The 19,124-nt window shown below is 47.6% G+C and overlaps 2 protein-coding genes across 6 annotated transcripts in view; both read left to right on the top strand.

Moving 5' to 3' along the window:
- nars2 (asparaginyl-tRNA synthetase 2, mitochondrial) overlaps positions 1-16,165 on the top strand; it is a 113,774-nt gene extending 97,609 nt beyond the window's left edge. For all 5 annotated transcript variants that reach the window (XM_038818926.1, XM_038818924.1, XM_038818925.1 and 2 more), the window contains 2 exons: positions 11,259-11,285; positions 15,792-16,165. In XM_038818926.1, the coding sequence (XP_038674854.1) occupies positions 11,259-11,285; positions 15,792-15,936 (172 nt within the window). In that variant the 3' untranslated portion in view covers positions 15,937-16,165. The remainder of the gene's footprint in view (positions 1-11,258; positions 11,286-15,791) is intronic.
- gab2 (GRB2-associated binding protein 2) overlaps positions 1-19,124 on the top strand; it is a 437,888-nt gene that overhangs the window by 15,973 nt on the left and 402,791 nt on the right. The window lies entirely within an intron of this gene.

Here is a 19,124-nt window from a genome sequence, read left to right as displayed (position 1 = left end):
AGGACCTTTTCCATTAACTTACCGACCACCGAAGTAAGACTAACTGGTCTAGAATTACCAGGGTCGTTTCTATTCCCTTTCATGAACAGAGGAACAACATTTGCCACTCTCCAGTCCTCTGGCACTATCCCCGTGGACAGTGAGGACCCAGAGCCAAAGGCTCTGTAATCTCATCCCTTGCCTCCCAAAGAATCCTTGGATATATCCCTTCTGGCCCAGGGGACTTGTCAACCCTCAGGTTTTTCAAAATTGCGAATACATCCTTCCTCAGAACATTACCTCCTTCAGCCTACCTGCCTGTGTTACATCTCATCCTCAAAGCCATGGCCCCTCTATTTGGTGAACACTGAAGAAAAGTATTCATTCAACGCCTCTCCTATTTCTTCTGACTCCATGCACAAGTTCCCACTACTGTACTTGACCGGCCCTACCCTCACCCTGGTCATTCTTTTATTTCTCACATAAGAGTAAAAAGCCTTGGGGGTTTTCCTTGATCCGACCCGCCAAGGACTTCTCATGCCCCCTCCTAGCTCTCCTAAGCCCTTTGCTCATTCCTTGCTACCTGGTAATTATAGGCCAGTTATCAAGCGACCCAACTGAACCTTATTTTCTCATCCATACTCTTCCTTTTTCCTCTTGACAACACATTTAACCTCTTTTGTGAACCATGGTTCCCTCACATGTCCATTTCCTCCCTGCCTAACCGGGACATACCTATCAAGGACACACAGTATTTGTTCCTTGATCAAGCTCCACTTTTAGATAGATAGATAGCAAAATACAGCACTGAACAGGCCCTTCGATGTTGTGCCGAACTTTTCATAAAATCATAGAATTTACAGTGCCCAAGGAGGCCATTCGGTCCATCGAGTCTGCACCGGCTCTTGGAAAGGGCACCCTACCCAAGGTCAACACCTCCTCCCTATCCCCATAACCCAGTAACCCCACCCAACACGAAGAGCAATTTTGGACACTAAGGGCAATTTATCATGGCCAATCCACCTAACCTGCACATCTTTGAACTGTGGGAGGAAACCAGTGCACCCGGAGGAAACCCACGCAGACACGGGGAGGATGTGCAGACTCCGCACAGACAGTGACCCAAGCCGGAATTGAACCTGGGACCCTGGAGCTGTGAAGCAATTGTGCTAACCACTGCTACCGTGCTGCCCTTAAGAACAAATTAATCTACACTCCATTATTCTACCCTAATCCATGTACCTATCCAATAGCCGCTTGAAGGTCCCTAACGGTTCCGACTCAACTACTTCCACAGGCAGTGCATTCCATGCCCCCACTACTCTCTGGGTAAAGAACCTACCTCTGACATCCCCCCATATCTTCCACCATTTACCTTAAATTTATGTCCCCTTGTAATGGTTTGTTCCAACTGGGGAAAAAGTCTCTGACTGTCTACTCTATCTATTCCCCTGATCATCTTATAAACCTCTATCAAGTCGCCCCACATCCTTCTCTGTTCAATGAAAAAAGGCCTAGCACCCTCAGCCTTTCGTCGTAAGACCTACTCTCCATTCCAGGCAACATCCTGGTAAATCTCCTTTGCACCTTTTCCAAAGCTTCCACATCCTTCCTAAAATGAGGTGACCAGAACTGCACATAGTACTCCAAATGTGGCCTGACCAAGGTTTTGTACAGCTGCATCATCACCTCACAGCTCTTAAATTCAATCCCTCTGCTCATGAACGCTAGCACACCATAGGCCTTCTCCACAGCTCTATCAACTAGAGTGGCAACTTTCAAAGATCTATGAACATAGACCCCAAGATCTCTCTGCTCCTCTACATTGCCAAGAACCCTACCGTTAACCCTGTATTCCGCATTCATATTTGTCCTTCCAAAATGGACAACCTCGCACTTGTCAGGGTTAAACTCCATCTGCCACTTCTCAGCCCAGCTCTGCATCCTATCTATGTCTCTTTGCAGCCGACAACAGCCCTCCTCACTATCCACAACTCCACCAATCTTCGTATTATCTGCAAATTGACTGACCCACCCTTCAACTCCCTCATCCAAGTCGTTAATGAAAATCACAAACAGCAGAGGACCCAGAACTGATCCCTGCGGTACGTCACTGGTAACTGGGCTCCAGGCTGAATATTTGCCATCCACCACCACCCTCTGACCTCTATTGGTTAGCCAGTTCGTTATCCAACTGGCCAAATTACCCACTATCCCATGCCTCCTTACTTTCTGCATAAGCCTACCATGGGGAACCTTATCAAATGCCTTACTAAAATCCATGTACACTACATCCACTGCTTTACCTTCATCCACATGCTTGGTCACCTCCTCAAAGAAGTCAATAAGACTTGTAAGGCAAGACCTACCCCTCACAAATCCGTGCTGACTATCCCTAATCAAGCAGTGTCTTTCCAGATGCTCAGAAATCCTATCTCTACGCACCAGGGTCAACACCACTACTTCTCCGAGCCCGAAGAAGCGATGGATTTTGTGAGGGACCTGGGGCTGGTCCCGAAAGGAGGCCCCAAGGACGCGAGTTAGGGCCCGAGGATTTCTGTGGGAAGGAACGCCGAATGTGCCTGGACCGCTGCTCAACGGTTTGCTGGGCCAAAGGGGCCAAGCGGAACATTTGAGACTCTTTCCTTTGTTCATGGACATTTATGTGCTTTTTCTCTTTTTTCTGTGGTTTTTTTCCCTTTTTATGGGGTTTTTTTTTATTTTTTTTTTATTTTTATTTTTTCCTGTTTGGGCTTTTTGTGCAGCTCGTGGAAGACACTGGAACTGGCTTGCCCCAGTGGGTGGGGAGGAGGGCGGGGAAACAAGGGGAATGGGACAGGAAGGCGCCGGAGTGTTGAGTCACCGGGCTAGCAGATTGGCTAGTCAAGGAAGTCAGATGGGGGGGGAAGTAACAGCCAGTAGATGGCGGGGGTGGGGGTATCGGGGGATGGGGTTAGGGGAGGGGGGGGTTGTTCTGCTGACGGGAGAGGGACTTGAAATAGGCACTGGAAAGGAGGTCGAGGGTGGAGGCAGCCGAAGGGCGGGCCAGGAATGGCGCGACGCACGGGTCAGGGGCCGGCCCGAGAAAGGCTATGGCTGACCGGCGGGGTGGGGGGGGTGGGATGTGCCCCCCGACCAGGCTGATCACCTGGAACGTCAAGGGACTGAATGGGCCGGTTAAGAGGGCGCGGGTGTTCGCGCACTTGCGGGCCCTGAGGGCGGACGTAATTATGTTGCAGGAGACACATCTGAAAGTGTCAGACCAGACCAGGCTAAGGAAGGGCTGGATTAGCCAGGTCTTCCACTCGGACTTGGACTCGAAGTCCAGAGGGGTGGCAATCATGATCAACAAGCGCGTGCAATTTGAGGCAGAGGGCATATCTGCAGACAGGGGGGGCAGATACCTGATGGTACGGGGCAGACTGGAGGGGAGAAGGGTGGTGCTGGTGAATATATATGCCCCGAACTGGGATGATGTGGACTTTATTAAAAGAGTGCTGGGGAAGATCCCGGACTTGGATTCTCGCAAGCTAATAATGGGAGGGGACTTTAACATGGTCCTTGACCCGACTTTGGATCGGTCGGGTCCCAGAACGGGTAGACTCTCAGCAATGGCAAGGGAGCTGAAAGGGTTTATGGGGCAAATGGGGGCAGTGGACCCCTGGAGAGAGGGACAGCCAACAGGAAGGGGCTACTCGTTTTACTCGCACGTCCATAAAGTATATTCCAGGATAGATTTCTTTGTAATAAGCAGGGACTGTATGGGGGAGGTAAAGAACACGGAATACTCAGCAATTACCATTTCAGACCATGCCCCGCATTGGGTGGACCTGCAGTTCGGGGGAGCGAGTTATCAACGCCCGCAATGGAGGCTAGATGTGGGACTGCTGTCGGAGGAGGGGATCTGCGAGAGGCTTCGGAAATGTATAAAAAATTACCTGCAGGTGAATGACACTGGGGAGGTCTCAGCGGCGACCGTGTGGGAGGCGCTAAAGGCAGTAGTTCGGGGGGAGCTGATTTCAATTGGGGCCCACAAAGCCAAGGCAGACCGGGCAGAGATGGATAGATTGGTCAGGGAAATGGGCCGGATAGATGAAGAGCACGCGGAGTCCCCGGGGGAGGTTTTACTCAGGGAAAGGCGGAGGCTACAGGCGGAACTGGGGGCACTATCCACGAGCAGGGCCGTGGAACAGCTTAGGAAGGCGAGGGGAGTGGTGTACGAGTATGGGGAAAAGGCTAGCAGGCTGTTAGCGCAGCAACTCAGGAGGAGGGAGGCGGCCAGGGAAATAGGTAGAGTGAGGGACGAGGGGGGGCGCAAAGTGGAGGATCCGGCAGAATTGAATAGGGTATTCCGGGACTTCTATCGTAAGCTGTATACTTCGGAGCCGCCGGAAGAACCGGAGGGGATGAAAAGGTTTCTGGACGGGTTAACATTCCCAACAGTTGGGGGGGGGCAAGTGGAAGAGCTGGGCGCCCCGATTAGAGTAGAGGAGGTATTGGGGGGCCTAAAGGCCATGCAATCGGGGAAGTCCCCGGGGCCGGATGGATACCCAGTAGAGTTTTATAGGAAGTTCTCTGAGCTGGTGGGCCCGGTCTTGGCGAGGGTTTTCAATGAGGCAAGGGACAGAGGGACCCTGCCGCCGACAATGTCACAAGCCACCATATCTCTGATATTGAAGCGGGGTAAAGACCCGGAGGTGTGCGGGTCCTACAGGCCAATCTCCCTGATTAATGTAGACGCCAAGCTCCTGGCAAAGGTACTGGCGGGGAGAATGGAGGACTGTGTACCGGAGGTGATTGGGGAGGATCAAACTGGGTTCGTTAAAGGTCGGCAGCTGGCGGCCAATCTGAGGAGATTGCTCAACGTGATAATGATGCCCCCGGCGGGTAGAGATGTGGAGGTAGTGGTGGCAATGGACGCCGAGAAGGCCTTTGACCGGGTAGAGTGGGACTATCTATGGGAGGTGCTCGGACGGTTTGGGTTCGGGGAGGGATTGGTGGATTGGATCAAATTATTATATCAGGCCCCGAGGGCCAGCGTCAGGACTAACAGAGAAGTGTCGGAGTACTTTAGGTTGTACCGAGGGACCAGGCAGGGCTGCCCGCTCTCCCCGCTGCTGTTTGCGCTGGCCATAGAGCCGCTGGCGATGGCGCTGAGAGCCGCAGAGGGTTGGAAGGGGATGGTGAGGGGCGGGGTTGAACACAGGGTTTCTCTTTATGCAGACGACCTGCTCCTGTACGTGTCGGACCCAGTGGCCGGGATGGGAACTATACTGGGAATGCTGAGGGAGTTCGGCCAGTTCTCAGGATACAAATTAAATACGGTCAAGAGTGAAATGTTTGTGGTCCAGGCAAGGGGCCAGGAGAATAGATTGAGAGGGCTACCGTTTAGGCTGGTTGAGGAAAATTTCCGGTATTTGGGAATCCAGGTGGCACGAGACTGGGGCAGGCTGCATAAGTTAAATTTGGCCAGGGTGGTGGAGCAAATGAAGGGAGAGTTTCGGAGATGGGATGCACTCCCGCTGTCGCTGGCAGGGAGGGTGCAGACTGTAAAGATGACAATCCTCCCTCGATTTTTGTTTATTTTTCAGTGCCTCCCGATCTTTATCCCACAGTCCTTCTTCAAAAGAGTTAACGGGCTGATCATGAGCTTTGTCTGGGCGGGAAAGTCTCCGCGGGTAAAGAAGGCGATGTTGGAGAGGAACCGCAGCGAGGGAGGGCTGGCTTTGCCGAGTCTGGTCAATTATTACTGGGCGGCCAACATCGCTATGATAAGGAAGTGGATGGTGGGTACGGGGTCTATTTGGGAGCGGGTGGAGGCGGCTTCGTGCAGGGGCTCCAGTTTGGAAGCCCTGGTCACGGCTCCTCTACCGCTGCCGCCGGCCAAGTACACCACCAGCCCGGTAGTGGTGGCGACCCTGCGGATATGGGGCCAGTGGAGGAGGCATGTGGGGGAGATGGGGGCGTCTGTCTGGGCGCCAATCTGCGACAACCATCGGTTTGCCCCCGGCAGTATGGATGGGGGGTTCCGAGTATGGCGGCGAGCAGGGGCGGGAAGGGTGGGTGATATGTTCCTGGAAGGGAGCTTCGCGAGTTTGAGGAGCTTGGAGGAGAAATTTGGGGTGGTAAGGGGAAATGATTTTAGATACCTACAGTTGCGGGACTTTGTTCGTAGACAGGTCCCATCTTTCCCGCGCCTCCCGCCAATGGGGATCCTAGACAGAATAGTCTCTGGGAGGGATGAAGGGGAGGGTAGAGTCTCGGGTATTTATAAGGTGCTCATGAGGGAGGAAGGGTCCCAGACAGAGGAACTGAAACTTAAATGGGAGGAGGAGCTAGGCGGGGAAATGGAGGATGGGCTGTGGGCAGAGGCCCTGAGTAGGGTAAACTCGACCGCGACATGTGCTAGGCTCGGGCTGATCCAATTTAAGGTCGTTCACCGGGCCCATATGACGGTGGCTCGGATGAGCAAATTTTTCGGGATAGAGGACAAATGCGCTAGGTGTGCGGGAGGACCAGCGAACCATGTTCACATGTTTTGGGCATGCCCTGAGCTGAGGGGGTACTGGGAGGGATTTGCGGGGGTCATGTCCCAGGTGCTAAAAACAAGGGTGGTGATGAGCCCAGGGGTGGCAATTTTTGGGGTTTCGGAAGACCCGGGCGTCCAGGGGGAGAAAGAGGCCGATGTGCTGGCCTTTGCTTCCCTGATAGCCCGGCGACGAATACTATTGGCGTGGAGGGACTCAAAGCCCCCGAAGACGGAGTGGTGGCTAGCGGACATGTCGAGTTTCCTGGGGATGGAAAATATCAAGTTCGCCTTGAGGGGTTCTGTGCAGGGGTTCACCCGGAGGTGGCAACCATTTATTGACTTCTTTGCGGGAGAGTGAGCGTCAGCAGGGGGGGGGGGGGGGGGGGGTTAGAGTAGAGTAGGAGGGAAAATATGGCGGGTAGTACCGATGGGAGGGGAGCGGGCTTGTGCAATATGTTACGGTGGAAGTATTGAAAGAACGTGGATGTTTGCACATTTTTGCCTTTTTTGCTTCCTTTCTGATGATGTCTGTAACTGTTTATAAAGCCAAAAACTACCTCAATAAAATTGTTTATTTAAAAAAAAAAAGAAATCCTATCTCTCCGTACCCTTTCCATTACTTTGCCTACCACCGAAGTAAGACTAACTGGCCTGTAATTCCCAGGGTTATCCCTATTCCCTTTTTTGAACAGGGGCACGACATTCGCCACTCTCCAATCCCCTGGTACCACCCCTGTTGACAGCGAGGACGAAAAGATCATTGCCAACGGCTCTGCAATTTCATTTCTTGCTTCCTATAGAATCCTTGGATATATCCCGTCAGGCCCGGTGGACTTGTCTATCCTCAAGTTTTTCAAAACGCCCAACACATCTTCCGAACAAGTATCTCTTCGAGCTTACCAGTCTGTTTCACACTGTCCTCTCCAACAATATGGCCCCTCTCATTTGTAAATACTGAAGAAAAGTACTTGTTCAAGACCTCTCCTATCTCTTCAGAGTCAATACACAATCTCCCGCTACTGTCCTTGATTGGACCTACCCTCGCTCTAGTCATTCTCATATTTCTCACATATGTGTAAAAGGCCTTGGGGTTTTCCTTGATCCTACCCGCCAATGATTTTTCATGCCCTCTCTTAGCTCTCCTAATCCCTTCCTTCAGTTCCCTCCTGGCTATCTTGTATCCCTCCAGTGCCCTGTCTGAACCTTGTTTCCTCAGCCTTACATAAGTCTCCTTCTTCCTCTTAACAAGACATTCAACCTCTCTTGTCAACCATGGTTCCGTCACTCGACCATCTCTTCCCTGCCTGACAGTGACATACATATCAAAGACACGCAGAACCTGTTCCTTGAACAAGTTCCACATTTCACTTGTGTTCTTCCCTGACAGCCTGTTCCCAACTTATGCACTTCAATTCTTGTCTGACAGCATTGTATTTACCCTGCCCCCAATTGTAAACCTTGCCCTGCTGCACGTGCCTATGCCTCTCCATTACCAAAGTGAAAGTCAAAGAATTGTGGTCACTACCTCCAAAATGCTCCCCCAATAATAAATCTATCACCTGCCCTGGTTCATTACCAAGTACCAAATCCAATATGGCCTCCCACTGGTCGGACAATCTACATACTGTGTTCGAAAAGCTTCCTGTACACACTGCACAAACACCACCCCATCCAAACTATTTGATCTAAAGAGATTCCACTCAATGCTTGGGAAGTTGAAGTCACCCATGACTACTACCTTGTGACTTCTGCACCTTTCCAAAATCTGTTCCCCAATCTGTTCCTCCACATCTCTGCTGCTATTGGGGGGCCGATAGAAAACTCCCAACAAGGTGACTGCTCCTTTCCTATTTCTGACTTCAACCCATACTACCTCAGTAGGCAGATACTCCTTGAACTGTCTTTCTGCAGCTGTTATACTATCTAATTAACAATGCCAGCCCCCACCTCTTTTACCATCCTCCCTAATCTTGTTGAAACATCTATAACCAGGGACCTCTAACAACCATTCCTGCCCCTCTTCTATCCAAGTTTCCGTGATGGCCACCACATCGTAGTCCCAAGTACCGATCCATGCCTTAAGTTCACCCACCTTATTCTAGATGCTTCTTGCGTTGAAGTATACACACTTCAACCCATCTCCTTGCCTGCAAGTACTCTGCTTTGTCAGTGTTACCTTCCCCACTGCATCACTACACGCTTTGGCGTCCTGAATATCGGCTTCCTTAGTTGCTGGACTACAAATCCAGTTCCCATTCCCCTGCCAAATTAGTTTAAACCCTCCCGAAGAGTACTAGAAAACCTCCCTCCCAGGATATTGGTGCCCCTCTGGTTCAGATGCAACCCGTCCTGCTTGTACAGGTCCCACCTTCCCCAGAATGTGCCTTTCCCTGACAGTTTCTGTTCCCATCTTATGCTCCCTAATTCTTGCCTAATCGCATCATAATTACCCCCCCCCCCCCCCCCCCAATTATAATCCTTGCCCTGCCGTATGGCCCTATCCCTCTCCATTGCAATAGTGAAAGACACCGAATTGTGGTCACTATCTCCAAAGTGCTCTCCCACAAACAAATCTAACACTTGGCCCGGTTCATTACCCAGTACCAAATCCAATGTGGCCCCCCCTCTTGTCGGCCTATCCACATATTGTGTCAGGAAACCCTCCTGCACGCACTGTACAAAAACTGCCCCATCCGAACTGTTTGACCTATAGAGGTTCCAATCAATATTTGGAAAGTTAAAGTCACCCATGACAACTACCCTGAGACCTCCACACCTATCCGTAATCTGTTTTGCAATTTCTTCCTCCACATCTCTATTACTATTTGGGGACCTGTAGAAACTCCTAACAACGTGACTGCTCCTTTCCTATTTCTAACTTCGGCCCATATTACCTCAGTAGACCCCCTTCGAACTGCCTTTCTGCAGCCGTTAAACTATCCTTGATTAACAATGCTACTCCTCCACCTCTTTTACCACCTTCCATACTCTTACTGAAACATCTGTACCCCGGAACCTCCAACAACCATTCCTGTCCCTGTTCTAACCATGTCTCCATAATGGCCACAACATCGTAGTCCCAAGTACCAATCCACGCTCCAAGTTCACCTACATTATTCTGGATGCTCCTTGCATTGATGTAGACACTCTTCAACCCACCTTTCTGTCTGCCGGTACACGCCTGCGACCTTGATACCCTCCTCAGTACCTCACTACTCTCAACACTGGCTTCTGGACTACAGCTCATTTTCCCAGCCCCCTGACAAATTAGTTTAAACCCCTCCGAAGAGCTGTAGCAAATTTCCCTCCCAGGATATTGGTGCCCCTCTAGTTTAGGCGCAAACCATTCTGTCTGTACAGGTCCCACCTTCCCCAGAATGTGCTCCAATTATCCACGTACCTGAAGCCCTCCCTCCTACACCATCCCTGCAGCCACGTGTTTATCTGCACTTTCTCTCTGTTCCCCACCTCACTAGCACGTGGCACCGGCAACAAACCAGAGATAACAACATGGTTTGTCCTGGCTCTCAGCTTCCACCCTAGCTCCCTAAATTCCTGTTTTAAATCCCCGTCCCTTCTCTTACCTATGTCGTTGGTACCGATGTGTACCACGACTTGTGACTATTCCCCCTCCCCCTTAAGGATTCTGAAAACGCGATCCGAGACGTCACGGACCCTGGCACCCGGGAAGCAACATACCATCTGTGAGTCTTTCGCTGCCACAGAACAGTCTATCTGTCCCTCTAACTATCGAGTCCCCAATAACTATTGCTCTCCTGTTCTCAGTCCTTCCCTTCTGAGCCACAGGGACGGACTCAGTGCTAGAGATCCGTTCACCGTGGCTTACCCCTGGTAGGTCGTCCCCCTCAACAGTATCCAAAACGGTACACTTGTTACTGAGGGGAACGACCACAGAGGATCCCTGCACTGACTGCTTCCTCCCAGCCCCTCTCACCGTCACCCATCTATCTTGATTCTTCGGAGTAACTACATCCCTAAAGCTACTATATATGACCACCTCTGCCTCCCGAATGATCCAAAGTTGCTCCAGCTCCATTTCCCTAATGCGGTTTCTGAGGAGCTGGAGATGAGTGCACTTCCCACAGGTGCAATCAGCAGGGACACTGACGGCGTCCCTCAAATATTCTGCAGGAGGAACATTGCACTTGAGGGCGAACTCAGAATGTCCAATTCACGTAACAAGCACGTCTGTCGGGACTTGTGGGAAGAAACCAAAGCGACCAGAGGAAACCTACGCAGACACGAGGAGAATGTGCAGACTCCGTACAGACAGTGACCCAAGCCGGGAATTGAACCCGTGTCTCTGGCGCTGTGAAGCAACAGTGCTAACCACTGTGCTGCCGTGCCGCCCATGGTAGGGATTGTATACAGTGTGTACTTTTATTGAAAAATAAATACTGTTGCTAATAATAAGCTCTAATACTTTCAAGAGATGTGGCATCCAGATTTAGCTTCAGTGTATTTTCTGTTGATCTTCAATTTGGTGGATGAAGTGGTAGGAACAGGGAGTTGGTTAGTCACAGAAGGTGAGGGAAAATGTGGTTATAGATTGGCATTGTTCAATATGATAGAGGTCTTTTAACTTTTGCTGACCACAAAAGGCACTTAAAATTGAGAAATTATATCTCTAGGCTTTTGTGAAAGACTCTTTGCAATCTTCGGAAGTTAAGAGGCAAATGATTTATCCCCTACAGTAATTAATCTTACTGATATTATTTATCTGTTGCAGGCATGGTCTTAAAGACACTTATCAATGGTAAGCAATTATAGTTCTTAAATTGAGTAAGTACTCATTGAAATTGTAGTTCCATGGATCTTACCTCCAGTTTGGTTATCACTTTTTTTTTTACTGCAGACTTTCCATAATGTCTAAGTTCCTGAAATTGTCTTCTATCTTGAGATATCAGTCACAATAAGCTTGGTCGTCTTCTGCTTACCACCCTCCAACCCACTATCTTTAACATTCTATCAAAGGAAAAAAGCTGCTCTTACCTTAACTAGCTCTCAATTCCAAATGCCATCCACTGCGACCATCCATCCATCCATCACAATGTTCTGCCACTGTCAACCTACCAAATTGCTTCCTCATATTTCCCTTGATATTCTCACCCCATAAAAATACTCTCTGTCCCCAATTCTATCTTTGCCATTTACACCCAATCCCCACTCCAACCCAGCACAGTCCCCATCCCTTGTTCCTTTCAGTCAGAGAGCTGAAATCTAGTGCACCTGATGCATAGCTGGTCCAGTCATTCACTGCCAAATTTGGCTCAGCTATGTGAAACAGCACGATATTTTTGTCGTCTCAGTGAAATTCTCTTTAAGGTCAGTGTTTTGGTCAAAGGCATCTGTTTTCTGTGCATTTGCTCCTCCAATTCCTTTTTTCCACCCTTGTCTCCAGTACCAAATGTGACCAGTTCATGAATTTCTTCACCTCTGAAGAATATAACCATGTGACCAGCCACCTGTGCGCTACCTCCTTATCTCCTCCCTCCATCTGTTTTAGTTTGATCCTCAGCACTTTGCAGCTTCTCTCCCATCATTCTCCCTGAACTCTCCAAGCTAACTTCTTCCATGAAAGTAGCCTCCAACTTCAGATCACTAAAGTTCCTGTTAGCTCAGACACTGATCCCGTCCCTTTTATCTTTAGTCTTGGAAAAGCTCCAAACTGCCACTGAATAACCATTTGCTCAAGCTGACTGCATAAACCTTTGGTGTCTTATCTTACCAACAATTGAGTTTCAATGCTGCCACATGTTACCCATAATCAAGATTGCCTAATTCCACTATTGCATCTTTTGAGTGGAACACTATCTTTTTCTCTCTTTATTTAATCTATTGTTACTCCCACCCCATTCCTCCCTCAGTCCCCTATAAAGCACATAAAGGATGGATTCTCCCAAAAGGGAATACAGTCCCCTCGCGAGCATGTTTAGCTGTTTATTTCCCAGCGCTCGCAAGAAACACAGGGCTATTCAATGCGACTCGAGGGGAATAAGGGGCATGAACAGGAAACGCGGCCAAGGCAGCACGTAGCCTAGTTTTGTACTGCTCGCCAGAACGCCCCAGTGTAGTGAGAGATAAAAATGGCAGCCCAATCTCCGAGGCTCCTGAAATGATCCCAGACCTCCCTCTACCCAAACACAGTATAGGAGGGTCCCAACCCACCCCACCCCACTCCACCCCCACCAACACCCATGCAGGCAACCCTGGCCTGATCGTGCACGTGCAAAAAATGCCAGCTTAGCACCTTGGCAGTGCCCATGCTGGCTAGCAGTGCCATCTGGGCACCTTGGCAGTGCCAGGCTGGCACCCAGGTCAGGCTGGTACTAGCAGGGTGCCTGGGTAGCACCTGCCACACGAGGGCACCATCCTTCCCAAAGGGCATGCATCTGTGGGGCCTCCGATCCCCCTGGGAGACCCCTAGAAGTGCCGTTCCATCTGGTCCCCGTTTGTAGGGACCAGTGCTGAACGGCACTTGCCCAAGGTCTCTGAGGTGAAGGGGTTGAATCCCAAAGCCTCTGGTACCTCGGGAATCTGCACATTAGAGTGAGGCTTCCTGCTTGCTCTAATATGCATACTTGCCAAAAAATCGATCTCTCCCATTGTGGGCGGGATTTACATCGTAACATCTCACAAGATCGCGTTGGATCTTGCAAGTTAATGCGAGCCATGTAGATCCTGGGAGTGGATCTTTCATCGACCTCGCTGTGCTGTGGCGAGCTGCTTTTTGGGCGCAGCATGGCCGTTGGATCGCGTCCAAGGTGTTTCTTCATTAGAGGGATCATGGACGTGAGGCAGATATATATCATGCTATATAAATGCGTCAAATCCTTTTTGTAGTCATAGAGTCATAGATGTTTACAGCATGGAAAGAGGCCCTTCGGCCCAGCTTGTCCATGCCACCCAGTTTCTATCACTAAGTTAGTCCCACTTGCCCGCATTTGGTTTATTTCCCCCTATACCCACCCTGCCCATGTAACTGTCTAACTGCTTTTTAAAGGAAAAAATTGTACTCCTATACCACTGCCTCTAACAGCCCATTCCAGATGTTCACCACCATCTGTGTGAAGAAATTTCCCCTCTGGTCTCTTTTGTATCTCTCCCCTCTCAACCTTAAATCTATGCCCTCTAGTTCTAGACTCCTCTACCTTTGGGAAAAAATGTTGACTCTATCTAATTTCCTCATTATTTTATAGACCTCTATAAGATTACCCCCAAGCCTTCTCCGCTCTTGGGATAAAAGTCCCAGCCTATTCAGCCTCTCCTTATAATTCAGAACATCCAAGTCCTGGTAGCATCTTCATAAATCTCTTCTGCATTCTTCCAGTTTAACACTATCCTTCCTATAATAGGGTGACCAAAACTGAACACAGTATTCCATGTGCAGTCTTACCAATGTCTTGTACAACTTAAACAAGACATCCCAACTCCTGTATTCAGTATTCTGACAAATAAAACCTAGCATGCTGAATGCCTTCTTCACCATCCTGTCCACCTGCGACTCTACCTTCAAGGAGCTATAAACCTGTAGTCCCAGATCTCTTTGTTCTGTAACTCTCCCCAACTCCCCACTATTAACTGAGTAGGTCCTGTCTGCCCTGATTTGATCTACCAAAATGCATCACCTCTCATTTATGCAAATTAAACTCCATCTGCCATTCACGGCCACTGGCCCAATTGGTCAAGACCCTGTTGCTATCTTATATACCTTTCTTCGCTATCCACTATGCCACCCATCTTGGTGTCATCTGCAAACTTACTAACCATGCCTCCTACATTCTCATTCAAGCCAATTTTGTATCCAATTGACTACCTCACCCTGAATTCTGAGATTTAACCTTTTGCAACAACCTACCATGTAATAGTCTACCTTCACTAGTATTTGGTTACAGTCACACTATAAACAATAGATTAAACCTGATTCAAATAAATAGACACATAAATAACCTGTTACAAGTACTTGATGTTTAAGCCACGTCATGTGGTATTTTGTGCTGTGTAGCAGCATTGATGTGAACACAACCCTCAAATCGGATCTTGATTCGCCTTCTCCAATTTGTATTTTCATGGCCCGATTGAATAAAAAAAACAATTGGGTGATGGCTCTGAGAGGTTTCCTGTGCCACATACTTTTTTTTTTAAAATCTTTATTGTCACAAGTAGGCTTACAGTAAAGTTACTGTGAAAAGCCCCTAGTCACCACATTCCGGCACCTGTTGGGGTACACAGAGGGAAAATTCATACAGACACAGAGAACATGCAGATTCCGCACACAGTGACCTAAGCCGGGAATCGAACCTGGGACCCTGGCGCTGTGAAACCATACCGCTAACCACTATGCTATCATGCTGCCCTTGTGAATGTTGGAAAAATTTATCATAGAATTCATAGAATTTACAGTGCAGAAGGAGGCCACTCAGCCCATCGAGTCTGCACCGGCTCTTGGAAAGAGCACCCTACCCAAGGGCAACACCTCCACCCTATCCCCATAACCTAATAACCCCACCCAACACTAAGGGCAATTTTGGACACTAAGGGCAATTTATCATGGCAAATTCACCTAACCTGCACATCTTTGGACTGTGGGAGGAAACCGGAGCACCCGGAGGAAACCCACGCACACACAGGGAGGACGTGCAGACTCCGCACAGACAGTGACCAAGCCGGAATCGAACCTGGAACCCTGGAGCTGTGAAGCAATTGTGCTATCCACAATGCTACCGTGCTCCCCAAATTGCACAAAGAATGCTGCAAAATGTTCTTCAAAAATACATCTACAAGTGTAATTTAATTTAAAATCTTTAACCCAACCCTAACCTTGCTAATAAGAAACTGGATATGCCATGGGGGCGACACTGCTGCCTCTCAGCGCCAGAGACCCGGGTTCAGTTCCAGCCTTGGGTGACTGGCTACGTGGAGTTTGTACATTCTCCCCGTGTCTGCGGGGGTTTCCTCCAGGTGCTCCAGTTTCCTCCCACAGTCTAAAGATGTGTAGGTTAGATGAATTGGCCATGCTAAATTGGCCCTCAGTGTCCAAGGATGTGTAGGTTAGGTGGGGTTACTGGGATACAACATGGAAGTGGACCTGGGTAGGGTTCTCTTTCAGAGGGTCGGTACAGATTTGATGGGCCGAATGGCCTCTTTCTGTGCTATAAGAATTCTGTGATTCTATTGTACCCAACTCTGAATTGGGGATTTGCACATTGCAACTAAATTCTATGTAATCCTTCTGCTTTTTAAATTAACTCATCTCTTATAGGTATGAGGAACTTCGTCAGTTTGGATCGGTGCCACATGGAGGATTTGGATTAGGATTTGAACGATATTTGCAGTGTATACTGGGTGTTGAGAACATTAAAGATGTTATTCCATTTCCAAGGTTTTCTCACTCTTGCCTTTTATAAGCAGAAAAGGAACAAATCATGTTTTACACTTAAGTTTTTATTTCAAGAAATACTGAACCCTGCAAATTTAGCAGAGTATTTTTGTGAACTGTACAGTATTTTAATCAATTCTTCAACATTCACATGAAATGGATAGCTGCATGATTTGTAATCAGAAATGAGGAAGGTGACCTATCATTGTAACCTGAAACAATGTTAAAATAAAATAAATTTAAATGAAGTGAAAATGGAAATGTCAGTATTTTGTGGCAGTAGTTATTGCACTCCTTTCTGATAAATGCTGGATAAACACTCCCATGATGCATCATTTTATATGAGTGAAAGACTGATTATATCTGAGAACTGTTCTCTCAAACTTCTTCAGGTTTGTTATTCTCAATTAGTAAATATCTTTTGGCAGCAAGAGAAATTGACTTCTATTTCTCTTTCAGTAAGGCCATACTCTGATTAGTAATCATTTTGTACTGCGTAACTTAGGCCTTACTGTAGAATATTAAACATCATGTTTTACTAATGAACTGGCTGGGCACAACTGTTCAGAATTGAGTTTATTATGTTATCTCACTTTTTTTTATTTCATGCTCTGCTGGCATAGATTCACTTGTACTGTTATCCTTTTGTACCAATTGGATTTATTCTCTGTATAAAATAAGGGTGCAGATTGTACACAAAGCAAATTGTAGCAGCATTTCATTCCAACCAAGATTTATGGAAGCATTTTTTCTGTTGGGTGTTTTGGACTAAGGTTTATAATTCTGGCAACAACAGCTAGTGTTTGCATATGACGTTATGTGTATTATATTATGGCAACAGCATACTTGGGTAAATTCTCCCTCTGTACCCGTACAGGCACCAGAGTGTGGCAACTAGGGGATTTTCACAGTAACTTCATTGCAGTGTCAATATAAGCCTACGTGTGACAATAAAGATTATTATTATTATTGCCAAGTGTTTCAAAAGCTTCAGAGACAAAAGTAGATGTCTGGCAGTGTAGGACGAGATTTGGGGAAGTGAAATAAAACTTTATCCAAAATGTAAGATTTGCAGGGGCTTTTGAGGGAGGAAAGAAAAGGAACAAGTGTTGCTCGTTCTGGGTGAGTGTGCTTTACACTCAATTTGGCTCTGTTTCGTTCCTTAGCTCTAGAGTCGGCAGGTATCGTTGAGATACCGCCACAAGTTTCAAGTTCAGACCAATAACTCCATACACCAGTTAGTAAGTTCAAACAAGACACGTTTATTATAATACAGTTATCTACTAATTATGCATATCAAACTGCAAGACTAGGCTAATCCTACCACTAACAGGCCAAATACTTATCTGGATAAGGGAACTGCCGGATCAGGGAACAACGGCTTCTAGCTTTGTCCTGGATCCGCAGGCTTCCAGTCGGTGTGGACTAAAGGGGTCAGGAGTGTCTACTCTCGTAGCGTGCGTTTTGTGACACTTACTTGATGGCGGCTGCTGGCCAGGCCTCTCCTCTCCGTGGTCAAGTTCGAGAGCTGCTACAAAGGTGTTCTTGTTGGGAGGGCCGGCTGAGAGAGAGAGCTGGGGTCGGGGTCTCTGTCTTATACCTCTCCCAGGGCCTCGTGCCCACCTGCGCAAACCCTCTATACACTCGCAATCAATTGGGTCTCTTCCCAATCAATTGATTTGAATTTCCCCAATAATGGGGCAGTCCCTCGATCACTGGGCGGCTCTTGGGGCTTATTGTTTTGCACTTCTCTTGGCGCCGAGAAGTCTGGCCTTCTATTCACTGTAGCGATTTGAGTTAACTTGTTTCCATTGTACCTGGGAATCACCGGGTATCGCCTCATTAGTATGCTAATTTGTTTTCTTTCACAGTGCTGTCTGGTTTCTGCAGCAGTCAGAATACACAAGTGCTTTTGCAAGCTGCTTGCTTTTGCAACATGTCCATTTTCCCTGCATTCTTTGTAATCTTCCATTTTGTGTTGGGCAGTGGCCACCCCAGGTGGCTACACAAGGTAAGGAAAAAGTTCAGTCAGAACATTCTCAAATGTGGCGCCAAAATAATTGACAATGTGCAGACAGTGAGCGTCAGCAACTGGGATTGAAGGAGGTTACAGGAATGGGAAGTGATGAGCCTTGAGGATTCTTAAATGGGGACAGTTTTTGAATTCCAACTGTCCGCGTGGAGTTTGCACATTCTCCCCGTGTCTGCGTGGGTTTCGCCCCCACAACCCAAAAATGTGCAGAGTAGGTGGATTGGCCATGCTAAATTGCCCCCTTAATTGGAAAAAATTATTGGATAATCTAAATTTAAAATAAAATTTAAAAAATTTTGAATTCCATACATAAGGGTTGGAAAGTTAATAAGTGTTCAATAATAGGTCTTTCAGGAGAACGGATTGAAGATGTAGATTTTGGACTTGTATAGAACACTGGGATCTGTAGAGCAGTTTGTTGGAGAAGGACAGCCTGGAATTCAGGTCGAAAAGGCAGTTAGAAAGGGGATGGATAGGATGCAGGAGGCAAAGAGGACTATTACAAAGACACATCCATATAAGGATTAGATATGGCTCTTGAGGCTAAAGTTATCAAGGGATATAGGGGAAGGCGAGATCAGGGGATTTAACTTGATGATCAGCCATGATAATGAATGGCGGAGTAGACTTTAAAGGCCAAATGTCGTCCTCCTGCTTCTATTTTCTATGTATGTTTCTATATATCTATTGTTTTTTTTACTTAATCAGATATTGTTTCAAAATTATGTAGTGATCAGCAGTGCCATTAAAATGCTGCTTTGTCAACTGAGATAGGTAATTTAAATCCACTGAAATTAACATTTGATATCTGAGACTTTCAAGATTATATTTCTGGTATATTTGGATAAACTTAGTACAGTATAGCTCAGAGGATTGATAACCAAACATTGTCTGACCTGGTCCACCTTTAGATTTGGTTATCCAAAATACTTTGCATATTTAGTTAACTGAAATTACTTGTGTCATGTGCCACTATAAGGTGGCATTGTTTGCACTCCTCATTAGTCAAAGATCCAACTGTAGATCTTGGAAGTCATTTAAATGGGTTAATTGTGACAAGTTGTCACACAGGCTTACAATACTCTCTATTTCATTTTATTCCCTGCTTCTTAAAAATGACCAGATGGTCATTAAGTAAATCAGATGTACGTCTCTTGACTGATATTTGGCTATGCAATATATAG

The sequence above is a fragment of the Scyliorhinus canicula genome, chromosome 14, assembly GCF_902713615.1.
Source record: "Scyliorhinus canicula chromosome 14, sScyCan1.1, whole genome shotgun sequence".
NCBI lineage: Eukaryota > Metazoa > Chordata > Chondrichthyes > Carcharhiniformes > Scyliorhinidae > Scyliorhinus > Scyliorhinus canicula.
This window is presented reverse-complemented; position numbering and strand designations above follow the sequence as displayed.